This window comes from Coffea arabica, chromosome 6c, assembly GCF_036785885.1.
Source record: "Coffea arabica cultivar ET-39 chromosome 6c, Coffea Arabica ET-39 HiFi, whole genome shotgun sequence".
NCBI classification, from domain to species: Eukaryota; Viridiplantae; Streptophyta; class Magnoliopsida; order Gentianales; family Rubiaceae; genus Coffea; species Coffea arabica.
This window is the reverse complement of record NC_092320.1, coordinates 62048526-62063832: the sequence shown is the minus strand read 5'-3', so window position 1 is coordinate 62063832 and position 15307 is coordinate 62048526. Positions and strand designations below refer to the sequence as shown.

General features: G+C 35.8%; 2 protein-coding genes across 3 annotated transcripts; both read right to left on the bottom strand.

Moving 5' to 3' along the window:
- Positions 1 to 679: 679 nt before the first annotated feature.
- On the bottom strand, positions 680 to 7502 carry LOC113691747 (TORTIFOLIA1-like protein 2). 2 transcript variants are annotated; one of them, XM_027210040.2, is made up of 9 exons: positions 7443 to 7502; positions 6878 to 6907; positions 5751 to 6488; positions 5209 to 5403; positions 4995 to 5097; positions 4167 to 4825; positions 3055 to 3738; positions 1648 to 1813; positions 680 to 949 (listed from the first exon to the last, which is right to left on the bottom strand). In XM_027210040.2, exons 3-9 carry the CDS (start codon positions 6402 to 6404, stop codon positions 936 to 938), a joined length of 2475 nt encoding a protein of 824 aa, XP_027065841.1. In that variant the 5' UTR covers positions 6405 to 6488; positions 6878 to 6907; positions 7443 to 7502; the 3' UTR covers positions 680 to 935. The 2 variants fall into 2 exon arrangements, with proteins under 2 accessions (XP_027065841.1, XP_027065842.1); XM_027210041.2 differs by lacking the exon at positions 7443 to 7502 and adding an exon at positions 7002 to 7236.
- Positions 7503 to 9243: 1741 nt separating this feature from the next.
- On the bottom strand, positions 9244 to 12635 carry LOC113692414 (receptor-like protein 6). The gene has a single exon (XM_027210827.2). It carries the CDS (start codon positions 12531 to 12533, stop codon positions 9333 to 9335), a length of 3201 nt encoding a protein of 1066 aa, XP_027066628.2. The 5' UTR covers positions 12534 to 12635; the 3' UTR covers positions 9244 to 9332.
- Between the last annotated feature and the right edge of the window lie 2672 nt (positions 12636 to 15307).

Below are 15307 nucleotides of genomic sequence, written 5' to 3'. Positions count from 1 at the left end.
GTCATACTCCAACGCTCGGGTCGTTCTCACTTGCACCTAATTCCATGCCCCTCTCTCTCTCTCTCTCTGTTGCGATTTCTTTAGATTTCAAGGGAAATTAGGCACTTATTCTCTTCGCTATTCCGATAACAAAACGGTAAGGGTGAACTTTTGTCATTTCTTAGTACGGTGGAATGAAGGCAAGTTATGATGATTTTTTCCCCCAAACATCCCTCTTCGGAGCAATGGATATGGTGGAAATTCAACATTTTCCAGCAGTATTCATACGGATCTTATGTTGGTCCAAGGGAAAAATTCACTTTTTGTCCCTAAATTTTGAGTTAGAAACACATTTCGTTCTCAAACTTTTAGACGCACCACATTTAATACATGAATTAATTATTTTTTGTCACATTTAATCCAAAAAGGTAAATTGCTTAATGGATGGAGAAAGTCACATGTTTAGCACGTGACTGTTAAGTAAAAATAATTTCTCAGTCAAAATCAACGCCACATCAACTTTCTCCGTCCAAATTGAATATTTTAGGGTTTTTGGACTAATGTGGTCCAAAATAATTAATTCATGTACTATATGTGGTGCATTTAAAAATTTGAGAATGAAATGTGTTCCTAACTCAAAATTTAAAGACGAAAAGTGAATTTTTCCCGTCGGGCCAAACACAAGGAAAACAAAAGTTGGTAGACCAGAAAGTGCAGTCTAACCATCCCTACGCATTCAAATTGTATCAATACTTGGGACACTGGAAATTAAGGATCTTTCTAGCAAACAAAGGCTTCCCCCAAGCCAGTCCAGTAAGCAAGCACAAGTAGCAGTTTTATCAGGAAAGGGAAGCTAAATCAACTTATAATCAAGTTACATAGCAAATCAGCTTTTGGCTTGTCACCTTCCTCACATGGACATGGAGCATTGTAAATACACCAAGGGCATTTGCTTGCTAGGAGCATTTTCCTACACGAAAGAAGAAAAAACGAGTTAACTGTCATAGAAAAATCTGACACAATCATCATTGGAATATGGAAACCAAGCTTCCTCTCCTAAAGTCTTTTTGTTATCCTTGTTTCCAGGTTGCTTTTAAACTGGCTAATGATCATAAATTAAGAATTATACCAAGTAGTCTCACCAGCTGCCAGTGAATGCACCAAAGATGATTATTTATATACCAGGTAGACAACAAAAGGATGAGAAAGAGAAAAAAAAAAAGTATAAAACGCTTAAAAAGTATAGGATAGAGAAATGAAGGCGCTGGAGTAAGGAAACTTCAATCTGTACTAACCTTAAATCAAATCCAATTAAAATAATTAGTACAAGCACAGAAATATTCAGAATTCAAAACTTTTAAAAAACCTAAGCCTATTCATTGTAGGTTAAGAAAATTAAATAAAAAGTTCTCTGTATACCAGTCCCATGGCTTTCTTATATACCTCAACAGCCCCAAAGAGAAAACTTCTCAAACGTAAACAGTTGATAGTATGGAATGTTTACTCATCTGACAAACTCTATTAACTATCTTCTTGGCATATAATTACTACACAACAATCTGTCATCCAACAATAGGAAGTAAAAAGAAATTATAACATAAACTGAAAGTAGAGACAGTTACAATTGACTTTCTTAGGAAGAATTTGGATATTCAAAAGACATCTCACCCCACATTTGCTGCAATGTCATAGCTAGCTCTGTCACAAATCTCCTCTCAACTGGGTTAGAAAATTTCAAACCGGCAATTTGTTGAACAGCTAACAGGAAATCACGCCTTGCTTTTGAAGAAATAACAACGTAATTGGGTCCATGGATGGCAGTCAAGTCCACAACCTGAGGTCAAAAGAGTTTGTTCCAATCATCTTTTTATGTATACCAGCAGAACAAACTTGATCATAATGGAAAGGCATCACTATCTAATGGACAGTTAAGAGTTGCTAAAGATTCTTCTAAGATTTAACCTTAAATGTAATATGATGTGATGATTTTCATGTCATTCCTACATTGTCTACAGTGTTAACCCAGAGCTAGAAAGTTATCAATAAAAGTAAAATACCAATCCTTTTGCATTTGAAAACTGTCCTTAGGAATCCATAGAAACTCCTCCACCACCTCCCCATGAGCTGCAGTCAGACAACCCCATCCTCCCCCCCCCCCCCCCCCCCCCCCCCAACCCAAAGTGAAAAAATTAATTGTAGGCCAAGTAAAACCATTTATTTAACACACTTACCAGTTGAATATTGAGGTCTTCAAATGACAAAGTTTAGCTGCATAGCCTACATTCCTCAAGTAAAGAATAATATTTAAAACTGTTTTCACATTAAAATCCTCATTTCTCAGTATGGCCACACAAGCAGACCCATAGTTTAGCACCTTATCTGTCAAAGCCACTTACCACTTATAGGGTGAGTTTTACTATTGCTTTGAGATTGAAGGCAGCCATCAAACAACTTCTAGTGTGGGCACTAACTTACATAAATTGCGGCTTAGTCAAGAAAGAAACAAAGATACGAAATTTGTTGAAGTTAAAGATACCACAGGGACTCCTCAAACAATTATCTAAACAAGAAAAGCAACTCTAAGTGTAATAAGTTTAGTACCAATTTATAAGGAAGATGAAGTCAAATTAAATAGTGCCAGAGCTTTTCTTTTCCTGGTATCATGACAAACTAAAGTGATGTCTTAGAAAATCTACATGATTCACAAAGCAGCATTGTTCAGAAAACCTTGAAACTGGTCATTAAGGCAGCATTTGCTTCACACACTTTGCTTCACACCCTTCGCTTCTATCAATCTATGCAAGAAGTGTGCTCTATCTTGTAATGGTCAGCTGAGATGGTACATAACAGTGGAGAAATGGTTTCTAATAATGCCAAGAGCTAGCAATGAGTTGAAATTTATCCTACTTAGTACCTAAGGCTTTATTCTATTCGTACCACAAATTCATCAGAGTAAATCATCTAATGCAACAACACAGGAAGGACGCGATGAGAAAATGACAAGGGCCGCCCTACAAAGGATAAAGGAAAACGAAGTGCTCAAGTCAATAAGAGAAGGAATCAAGAGCAACTTGCCTGCTGCAACCAAGGGAAAATGGAAGTTGCAAATTTTTTCTTTGATAAATATGATGCCAAAGTATTCAACAGGTCACAGGTTGTCTTCTCCGATAAATATTCCAGTACAGGACCTGTTCTATCAAGAAGCTCAAACAAAATAAGCTCACTCCCAGAGCAAAGAGCTTCTGCATATGCGGAGTCAAAATTTCCTTCAGACAGATAACCACTTACACCTCTCCACAGATTATCCTTTCCATCTGCACCGCGCTGTCTACTGTTCACAGCAGAAACTGAAGCAAAGACATTTTCAGTTTTTCTCATTTGGCCACCATGTCCGTGGATGCCCTTTCCCACAGTACTTTTACTCAACTTTTGAGATGGATTAGTCCATACGTCTGCACCTTGTCTAGCAAAATTGCTTGATCTGCTCCTGGTAGATGCTTCTTCCTCCCAAGTATCCACAGCTTTTGGTGGCAATGATGCAGACTGTCTATTGCATATATCCACAGATGGTCTGGGAGTGCAAGTAGAGATTCTAGGAGAACAAGAATCTAAGTTTCTCTTCAAAAATGTGGCTGCAACTATACCTGTACTTCTTCCCCCATTGAAAAGCTCTCGTGTCATTCCTTCAAACACATCTTCAAGACTTGACACTTTCAACTGTATCATTGACAAACTATCCATAATGTTGGACGTGAAAACCTGAAAATGTTGAGTAACAAGACATATATCAGATGCACAGAGAAATTTCTTAAGTCCGAAAGTTAAAGCTATGGAACCATTTATATACACAGATTCAAGAAGAGAACTTTTAAGAGAAACAAGAGAATAATTAGGTCTTAGCTGCTTTAAGCAGGTAAAGCTAGCAATAATAAACTTGACTATTCTGTTTACTCAATTAAATTTCCCTTCCCCTAAGTTCGTCAATCAGACACTTCTAAACACAATTTTGCCTTGTAGAGTAGTATTTGCTGAATCAAACATAATACTTTTTTGGTCCTGAAAATTATTACAAGTATTCTTTTTATTTTCAAAAGTTTATATAGATAGCATGTCCAGATGGCATGATAAGTAACACAAGGAAGGAGGCTTGAACCATTTACAGTATTCAATAAATTGGAAAAGATTACCCTCAACGAATCCATCAGATCTGTTTGCTTATTTTCAATCTCCAGAAGTTGTTTTCGAATGGATGCTATGTCATTTGCCGTTTTCGAGCAACAGCCATTCATTGTGGGAAAACTGGATTCAGTAACTGTGGAGTCCAAGCTATGACGATCCCGGATTTGGGACCTGCATCTTTTTTCTTCAGTGCTCATTTCTTCAGTTGTAAAAAGTGGACCTCTACCTGTTTTCTTTACAAGATTAACTTCATCAAGGACACTAGGACAAACTGTCAATGCTTTAGATTCAAAATTCTCGGGAAAATGAGCAGAGGCAGAAGAGCACTCCTGTTTGTCATCCGCATGCACATATTCATATTCCACATCCTGAGTACTTGTCCTACCACCACTTCTTTCACATGTCTTAGTAACACAACTACCCTCAGATTCTTCGTATTGAACATCTGACAAAGAAATGTTACGAGTCTTTGGAACTGCAATTTCTATGCTCCAATCACCTGCTTTTGAATGCTGAGCATTTTCAATAAGATTGTCCCCTGATTTTTTGAAAGAGAGAGGGACCCTTTTCTTGACTGAGTTTGTACCAATTCTCTTAATTCGAGCATCCTTGGGTGTAGAAGTACAGGCACTTGCTATATCAGAATACTCGTCTCTATAGAAATTTTCTGCACAATGCAAATAACTGTTAGATGCTGTTACAATAATAACAAAGTCAACCATTATTTGGAGGAAAAAACAGCTAGGAACAGCTATCCGCTGGAAAGCAACTCGAAAGGGAACATTTTAAATTGCATTGCTCACAGGAAGTAACAATAATGGCACCATCTATAAGACCTTTAACTGAAGACCCAGCTTCTGATGGTTCTGGTGTATCACTTCCAGGAAGGTTTCTCCAGATTTGTAATGCCTGCAGTGCTGTGTCCCTGACTGGTTTAACCTAAACAACAAGGATGGATCACATAAAACTCCAACTAACTTTTCACACAATTGAAGCTCTTGGAGCATTAACTACTATGTGGTAACTACTTAGTCACAAGAAATTATTAACCTTGTCAAAGCGACATGATTCAAGACAATGCAAGCAAGAAGACTTGAAAGAGCCAAAGAATGCTCCACCATTGGAAGCAATATCCCCTAATGCTGCAGAAGCAGCTTTTCGTGTTATCCAGTCGCTATTCTTGAGAGCTTCTTGGATACTAGCAATGGCTGCAGATAACAAACTATGTGTGGAAGCACCACCAGCCTGAATGGTACACTAAAATCATTCAGATATATATGAATCAAATAGAAAATATAATACTCATGTTCCAAAAGTAATTATCAAGACATTAACACCCTTTCTCTTTTCCGTTTGGGTTGGGCTGGTTTTAAATTATAGTCAGTGTCCATAATGGGTCATTAAAAAAGAGATAGATGCTGATAGACAGCAGGAAAATTTTCACTTGGTCATTCAATCTGTAATGCTATTAGACAAAATGAAAAAGTTCTTTATTTTTTTTTTCTGATTTTGAATCCACAAGTACTATAATGAAGCATTGAATAAAGAAAGTAGACATGGAAAAATAACCTTGCAGTAAGAAATAAATAGACCTGAATGATACTTCTGTTCAGTTCTATGACAGCTGGTTTTGCCATGAAATGTGGGTTCTTGAGCAACTTAACAGTCCTTGCTAACATCTTCTGCAATATTGACACTGGGGGATCACTGATATTATCAATGACCCTTGCCAAACATAATGCCGAACCAGACTGTACTTGCTTATTCTGTTCACCCAACGCTTCAAATAGAGGCTTCACTAGAGCAACAAAAAGTCCATTATTTCCACCCTCATCACTACCAAACTTGGAAGCCAATACACCCATTGTATCCACACAAGCATCTCTCACCACAGTGTCTGAATCCTTGAGCCGTTTAACAATGCTAGCAACCATCTTCCCTAAGTAGGGCAATACTAGGCCTTCATAGTATGTTGCTAGTGAAGCCATGGATCGAATACATTCCTTACGAACTGCACTCTTTTGCACCGAATCAGTGTCCAATATGCAAGAGAAAAATGAGGAAAGCCCATCTGGGGTTAAGCATTCGATTGCCTTGTCGAGCTCTTCAATCCCAATTTGATAAGTATCCCTATCAGCAATCTTATTCAAGGCAAGAACCACGCGCTGTTTTAGCTCAAAAGCCGCCTGCTGACTACTCACCCTCGCAGTTCCTTTCCCTTTCACCATATTTATTTGTGTCTTCATCTCCTTAACCTCTATACTCCGAACCCATTTCAATCTTTCCGTCAAACCGCAGCTCTAAGCTGCAAAATCCCATCCATGCTTGTCCTTCAAGAACCAGAGCATCACTGTAATCACCAATGGTAAAAGAGTTTCTACAGACAAGTGATACATTGCTAAACTCTAACACCATTCTTCATGACAGTAAGAGTTAACTACAGAAGGCTCCATTTAATCAGTAACTAAACTTCCCTAGTCAAATTTCTGATGTTTCCACTTCATTTTCACTGTCTAAATACTCTCATATTCAATCAAATATAGGGAAAGAACCGTAAAAAAGAAAAAAAAAACGTATCTAAAAAGAAAAATCTGAACTTTTTCGTGCAGCAATCACCAACACATTTTCCTCCATGTATAGTGGAAGTACAAGTAGATTTAAAACAATAATGATAATTAAATAGGGGGAAAAACCAAAAAAAAAAGGGATGATTATATACCTGGACCTGGAGCTTCAAGATTAACGTCCTCTGCAGAATTAGAACACAAATTTAAAAAAGATTAAATACATTACTGAAATTAATCGGAAACCAAAAGCAGAAAAAGAAAACGTTGAAAACTTACAAGAGAAACCAAGCCCCCAAACTCAAATGAAGCATTGAAAAAGATGCATATATACGTTGAAAAGTGAATGCACCGCAGGCTTTGGAGTGCTAAAGTAGATTAATTAGTACTAAGTACCACTATATAATTTGCTTCGAAATTAACGCAGTCAACAGCCAACAGGCTACTAATTATATATTATATATCTAAAAAGCTGCAAATTCAAAATTCAAAGTGAAGGCAATTAAATCAAGAATTATTACAATGATTACGAAATTAATTAACTAAATTGCGATTTCCTTCCGGTACTTACTATTCGATTCCATTAACTGGTACGGATAAAATTATACACTTTGAAAAAAAAAAAAGATAAATAAATTATACACTATATTATCATTATTCTCTGAAAAGAGAAAAAGATTGTCGTCGTCTAAAGTCTAGAATCGAGAAGTTCGAGAGTACCTGGGTCAGTGCCCTGTGTGTGTGTGTGGGAGAGCGTGAATGTAGTGTGTGAGTGTGTGTTTTAAAAGCGGTGAGAGGTTTGAGTTTTGGCGCTTCGGAAAAGGGGTTTCAAATCTGGGGGAGCGTTATGAGGTGGGACCCCATCCCCAAGGTTTTCTTATCAAACAGAAAACTGGAAGAAGACAAAAAACTCGATTTGAAAAACAGGTACAGGTATTTTAGAGTGTTTTTGAAACATTTTACTGTAGTAATGTAAGTGAAATTTTTTTACTGATGATGAGATTTTTGAGCATGTTTTTGGTGTTTTTAAAATTATTTTTTTTTTGTGTTTTGAGGTTATTTTTGGTACTTTTGTGATTATTTTTATTTTTGTATTACTGTAACATTATATATTATTTTTCAAAAAATGACCAATCCAAATGCAGTTAAAATTTTTTTGTGCAACCAAATGCAATTGGTGTTTATTCTCAGGGGAAAAAAGATGAATTTGTTTGGATTGAATTTTTCTGGATTTTTTATTTAAAAAAAAAATAGTGTAGCGATTTGATATATATGAGATAAAAATGTGACTAAAAAATATATTCATGAAAAATGTAGCAATTTTTTTTTGGAAAATTGCTTTCCAAGCAATTGGTGTTTACACTTTTGTAGTCCCTCACTTTTAAAATAATGTAATTTAAAATTAAAAAAAAACTTATGTGTTTGTTTCTTCTTCAATTCTATCTGTAATTTTAAAAAAAAAAAAAACTTTGGATTACAACTTAAAAAAAAAATCATTTTGTAGGATATCTTTTTTTAATCACTTATTTATCTCGCATACATATGTTACATCGTTACAATATATTTTTTTAACAAAACTCTAGAAGATAGTAATTCAAACGAATATTTGCTTTTGTAATTTGTTTTTGTCCTTTGTATGAGACAAAAATATATAAGCATTTTTTTTTATCACAATGGTAGCATTAAGGACGAAGCAAGTGTGAATTTTTTTTTCTAAAATCTCATTTTAACCTTAGTATAATTTGCCTTCAGATTTTATTCAGAAGTTAACCTTAAATTGATGGGTGATTTAAAAATATCATCATAATTTTATTTGAAAGTTAAACTATTCAGATTGACTGTTACATCTAACAAAAAATCCAAAAGCTTCACCTTTATTACAGCCATAAAGGCTTGAATCATATTGGAAAGATATCCAGCAGTTTGCCTTTTCCCATTGCAGAAACAGAGAGGGTTACTTCTTGATTGTTAGAAGTTCAGTTTCATTGGCAAGTTGTAATGCCTATCCTCTATACAAAGTTACAGTATGTGTATTTCTTTCAGTATATTTATAGAAATGGTAAAAATCACAATTGCTGTTGATGGCTTCAGAAATAGGGTAAGGATCATTGAATCAAGAAAATTAAAAATCCCTCCAGAAATTTTTCTGCAGAAAATCACAAACACATGTATATCAAATTTGGATTGTGATTTTCTGCAGAAAAATTTTTATATTTTCCACAAGCACATCTTGCAATTACTTTTTTAGTTCATGTATATCAAATCACTACAATACATTTTTCTACAAAAAAAATCTTAAAAATAGCAATCCAAACGATAATAATGGTAGTTCTTTACATGAACAACTTGTAAAAATGACTTTTTATAAAATTAAAATTTTTTTTTTGTTGTAAAAATTAGGTTAAAGATGATGCTGGAAATTGGAAAAGCTGATATTCGAGTTTCCGCATTAAAATCTGGCAGGAAATAAGTCACATCAACTCATCACAACAATTTATATTTTTAAAATTAGTGAAAGAAATGCAAAAAATAAAAATTATTAATAATTTATTGCACACTAGTATTCCAAAAAAAGCCAATGAAACTTTATGAAAGCAATATTGATAAGTCCTAAAGTCTCCGAATTGGAGTCCTGCAGTACTTTTGTCTGACCTGCCGATGCAGAATCCTCAGGAGGAGTTGAAGGACAAGTGCAATAAACTTTTCCCACCATCTTGGACTAGAAAAGTTCAGCCAGGAAATGATTCCTAACCCTACACTAAATCCCAAGGCAGCACTAACGTACTCCCACTCAATCTCATTCCTGGAAGAGTCCCTCTCAGACTCGAATGATGCATTTATCCATGACAATCCATTGGCTTCTGACTTGTTGCAGCTTATGCTTAGGGGAAATCCGCAGAGACCTCTGTTTCCATAAAAGGAAGCATCTGTGAATGTTTGGAGTTGGCGGCCAACTGGGATTTCTCCTGACAACTGGTTATAGGACAGGTTCAAAAATGAAAGAAATGTAAGGCCTGCAAGCTTTACCGGAATCATCCCGGTTAGCTGGTTCATTGAGAGGTCTAATACACCAAGCTGAGTGCAGTTTCCGATTGCTTCTGGAATCATGCCAGTGAGGGAATTGTGAGATAAGTTGAGAATGTAAAGTTGTTTGAGTTCTCCAATTGTCATCGGTATCTGCCCGTGGAATTTATTGCCTGAGAAATCAATAACTTTGTACACTCTCAGAATCTTAACAAGCTCGAGTTCAAGCCCTTTAATAGTCAGTGTCACAGCATCCTTGTAATATAAGTTACTGAGTTCCATGAAGCCAAATTGCAGGTACTTTGCTTCATTATCTTCCTCAGTCATCATTACTCTCCAATTGAAGAAGTGTTTTGGGGACAAAGCACCACTAAAGTTGTTGTGAGCAATGTCCAAAATTTGAAGACTTGTCCAACTGTGATTGTACCGAGGACAGACAGTTTCACCTTGAAACCTGTTGGATCGCAGAACAAGGACTAGCAAATCTGTTGCTTTCATCAACATGCATGGAAATGTGTCTTCCATTTTATTTTTCCCAACATTGAGAACTTGCAACTGTTTGCAATTTTGCAACGATCTTGGTATCTTCCCTTCAAGGGCATTCATCCTGAGGTCTAAGGTTCTTAGGCTACATTTGTCTGGGAATGCATTAGGAATCAGACCGTGAAGGTTATTTTCCCCTAGGTTTAATACCCCAAGAAACTCCATTCCTAGAATACAAGCTGGTAATTTACCACTCAGGGCATTTTTAGACAAATCAAGAACTTCTATATAAGTTGCATTGCATATGGATTCAGGGATAGCTCCAGTGATGCTATTATTTGAAAGAGAAAGGAAAACAGCATAGGACAAGTAATCACCTATGTTGGGTGGAATAGATGTGTTAAAATTGTTGCTAGAGTAGTCTAGATATATGAATTGCAGTGGTGGAGTGGGTATTTCACCCCTGAGCTGATTGGCATGTAAGTCCAACGCAAGGAGATCAGAAGGAATGGTGTACGGCTTTTGAATTTCTGCTAAAAGATTGAAAGAAAGGTTTAGCTGCTCAAGATATCCTCCTCCAACATCCCAAATCCAGTTTGGAATCTGCCCTGTGATATGGTTCAATGATAGGTCTAAATGCATCGTTCTGGATTGATTCTTTATTACATCAGGGAAAATTTTCAGATTACAAGAAGCCAACATCAGTACAGACAATTGTGGAAATGAGGATAAGCTTGTACCTGTATTGCTACTTGCATCTATTGACAAATTGTTGTAAGAAAGGTCAAGTTCAGAAAGATGAGGGAGCCCCTGGAACATTTCTAGACTTACAGTTCCACTAAAAGTGTTCCATGAAATTGATAGGACAGTAAGCCTTTTGAGTTCAAAAATGAACTTTGGAATGGATCCTCCAAGATAGTTGCTGCCGAGATCCAGTACATCAAGTAAAGAGGAGCTAGCATTGGGAATTTCGTTCATCTGACCATCAAACTTGTTATTAGAAAGTTGGAGTTCCTGCAAGGACGGGAGAGTAAACAGAGACAAGGGAATGTTCCCTGTCAGGGAATTATACCCCAAGTTAATGGATTCAAGATCTCTGAGATCTGCATATTGAGCGAAAGGAATAGGACCAGTAAAAGAATTATGGGACAGGTCTATATGCACGAGCTTTTTGGACATCTGGAATGATGGAACAGAACCATTGAACTTGTTATATGACAAGTCAAGGTAGACCAAATTTTCAAGATTCGACAAATTGGCAGGAATTGGTCCGCTGAAATTGGAAGTCCACAAATCTATCCTAGACAACGCTCGAAGGTTCCCGATAGAGTCTGGTAAAGAACCTGAAAAGTTTGTCTCACTGAGGATGATCTCGGTGAAGGACCCCTGGTTGGGAAACTCTGGCAAACTTCCCCTGAGAAAGGGATTGTCTGACAACAATACACGCTGCAGTGTTGGTAACTGAAAAATCTTCTCCGGAAATTTCCCGATTAAATTACAAGAGACAAGACTCAAAGAAGTCAAATTTGTGAAGCTTGAGAAGAATTGGGGAACTACGGTTGAGAGATTGTTGTTATCGAGTGTGAGGGTGGTTAGCGAACTAAGATCAAGAAGGGAAGAGGTTATAGGACCTGAGAGGTGACAGCTAGTTAAAGTCAGAACTTGTAGCTTAGACAAAGATGAGAAAACATCGCACCACAGTCTCCCTTCAGCTGAAATATTGACACCGTCAAGATAAAGTTCTCTCAGCTCGGTTAGATTGTTAAACACCGCTTTTAAACCTCCCGGAATATTCTTTATCTGTATTCTCCGGTCTGGAAAACGGTTGGAGAGATCAAGAGTAACCAAGCTCTTCATTCTCGACAAACCAAGTGGAATCTGCCCGGTGAAACCAGCAATTGACAAGTTTAGACACTTCAACCTTGTGAGGTTAGAAAGTTCCTCAGGAATTTGGATAGAATCAAAGTTATTGTCGCCCAGATTTAGTCTCTCAAGATGTCGGAGAGTGAAAAGGCTTTTCCAATCTGCATTTTTCACTGATATTGTCTCATTATCTAGCTCCAGGCTGATAACATGGCCAACAACATCACATGCCACTCCACCCCAGCTGCAACAGTCACTACTCTGATTCCAGTGCACCAGCTTGTTCGAAAGTGTTGAATCGAACAGCAGGCCGTCCCTGAACTGAAGCAAAGTTAACCTTTGATCACTGAGACATATGCCAAAAGCACCAACAGTGATGATACATGTTAAGATTTGGGAAAAGAACATCAAGAAAAGCAATAAGAAAGGTGGCTTTGCCATTAGAAATTTTGTTAGTAGATGACAACTGAGAACTGTATGATTATTTCAATGGATTCAAGAATCATCAGGATTCAGGACAAAGCTACTGACCAAGTCAAACAACGACTTCTCCATGGTTTAAAGACTTGGTAAGAATTCTTATTCAGATAAGCAGTAGCAGTAGACAGCTCTAGTCCACAACTGAAATTGACTCCTACTCCTTTTCTAAAATTATATATCTTCATCTGTTAGTGCCAGTCTTTCTGTCTTTCCTACTTTTCCACTTATTAACTAGTCTATGCAATATACTTTTCGAAGTAGACTAAATTTGACCTTAAGACACTGCCATCTTTGCCCATATCAGAAGACATCATTTATGACTTGACGGAAAAATGATGATAGTTTTAGGGGTTATAACTTTAAATTGATTGTAAAATACCTCTTGCCACCGAAAAAATAAAAAGATAGGGTAAAAAATCGGGTTAATTCCACTTTGTCCCCCCAAACTTTGGACGATTATCCATTTCAGTCCCTAAACTTCAAAATGGGACACTTAAGTCCCTAAACTTATAAATACCTCCCACTTAAGTCCCTAAATTTATAAAATGGGACACTTAAATCCTTAAACCCTGATAAAATGGGACACTTCGACCACCAACGGCATTTAGGATTTGTTAACAATTTTTCTTAAGTGGGAGGTATTTATAAGTTTAGGGACTTAAGTGTCCCATTCTGAAGTTTAAGGACTGAAGTGGATAATCGTCCAAAATTTGGGAGGACAAAGTGGTATTAACCCGAAAAAAATCTATCTCTTGAATGTAGTCGATGCACTTTGAAAATTGAGCTATATACACATTTGAATTGTTTCATGTCTCTAGGTGCTGCCCAAGTTAAACTTAATGTGATGCAAACAATTAAAGAATATAGATCATTTTTTTTAGAATATAATTATTTAGCTGGACAAATAAAATGTACCATCATAACTTTTTCCCGGTAGTTCTACATGAAAATTGTAATCCGATAAGATTTATTACAAGTTCTGAATGCAGATATTAACACGCAATTTAAGTTAGCCAATTCATTACACTCTAATTCTGAAAATTCCTTTTTACGTTATGCATTACAAGTATTTGTAAAAGCAAGACTTGATAAATAAATGTAAACTCATATTCTCTCCCAACAAATTAATCATAATAGGATGGGAAAAGGTGTAAAAGGGTGGAGAAACTTTATAAGAACAGTGAAAGAAATATTCCCTCCGTCTCATAAAGATACCCTCACTTCCATTTTCACATAGATTAAGAAGGGTAACTAATCCAATCATTTTTACTTACTATTTTCCTTATGTGCCCTTCTGTTAATACTCTCTCTATCCCATTTTGATAAGTTTGTTTTCTTTATTCATCCATTCCAAATATAGTCCATTTTCTAATTGAAAAATGTAATTAACTTGTAACTTATCTAAAATATCCTTATTCAATGTAGGTTATTATTAAGTATAACTTATTTAATGTAAAGCCAATTATTCATACTCCATTTAATGTAAGGGTATTTTAGAAAGATAATAAGTTAGATTAATTTTTCTAACAAAGTTAACTAACTTTTCTTAAACGGTGTGAAAAAACAAAGTCTTAACTATTTTTTTAGTATTGTATTTAATACTTCTAGTAGAATTGTTGATTAATAACATATTTGCTAATTAAGATGCACATTAATTATGGGTAAAATAGTAAATTCATACACCAACTACTCTTTGGAGATGGAAATAGACCTATAATTTGAAATAAGAATAAAAGAAAAGCGGGTCTATCTTTAGGGTAAATTGCATATGATCTCTTGTGTTTTTGTCTATTGCCACATAACCCTCCTAATGTTTCAAAATGTCCACTTCATCCCTTATAGTTTTATGTAAAGTGAAAACTTGACGAAAAATAATCTATGTAACGTCGTTAATTGAAATGTCAATAGTGCCCTTACTTAAATACTAAATAAATTGACGGCCCAACTACCTTGTATAAAAGTATGGGGGAAAAGTAGAAAAATTATGTGGATAAACGCAAAAATTATAGGGGTGAAAAAGTAGATATTTATACAAATCACAAGGAGTTTCATGGAGATTAAGATTTTACCGCATGTGCTTTTAGAGCTCATTTGGTATAAACGCTATAATTGATTATGAATTCTGTCCATTTTTCACTTTACACAAAATTATAAGGGAGTTATATGGCTAGTTTAAAACTTTGTAAAAATTATCTGACACCATATAAAATCACAGGGGATTATAAGTAATTTAGCCCTATCTTTATGGAACACCGGGAGAGGATATGGTTATTAGCGTAGGACAATAAAGTCGTGAAAGGATTCAAGAGTAGAAATCTAGATTTCAAGACTACGTTACAAGAGTTTACTTGGCTTCTCATTTTATAATTTATTCTGATCACATCCTACTTTAGGCAAAAAAATCCACTAAACCCACCATCCATCAGACTTTTTATTTCTTCATGGCTATAAACTGCTAGAGGTGGCAAATCAACCCACTTAACTAAATTTATCCATACCCGTCTATGAATAGATGGGTATGGGTATTTTAAATTTTTACATATGGGTATAAATGGATTACCCAATAAATGGGTATTACTGGGTAACCCATCAAATCCAATTAACCCATTTAGAATTCTCTTCCGCTAAATCTCTTCTTTTCCCCCACCCATTTTTTTTTTCAAATTTTTCATTTTGTCATGATGTTAACTACTTTTGTTTCATTATTATTATTATTTGTTAGTTTTATTTTATTA

What these genes read in the sequence shown, in the direction of transcription:
- LOC113691747 (XM_027210040.2), bottom strand. Translation starts at nt 6,404, where the DNA reads ATGAAGACACAAATAAATATGGTGAAAGGGAAAGGAACTGCGAGGGTG. An exon ending in AATCATGTCGCTTTGACAAG is followed by an intron (nt 5,098 to 5,208) that starts GTTAATAATTTC and finishes CTTGTTGTTTAG; the next exon opens with GTTAAACCAGTCAGGGACAC. An exon ending in TTTTCCCTTGGTTGCAGCAG is followed by an intron (nt 1,814 to 3,054) that starts GCAAGTTGCTCT and finishes TTTTGACCTCAG; the next exon opens with GTTGTGGACTTGACTGCCAT.
- LOC113692414 (XM_027210827.2), bottom strand. Translation starts at nt 12,533, where the DNA reads ATGGCAAAGCCACCTTTCTTATTGCTTTTCTTGATGTTCTTTTCCCAA.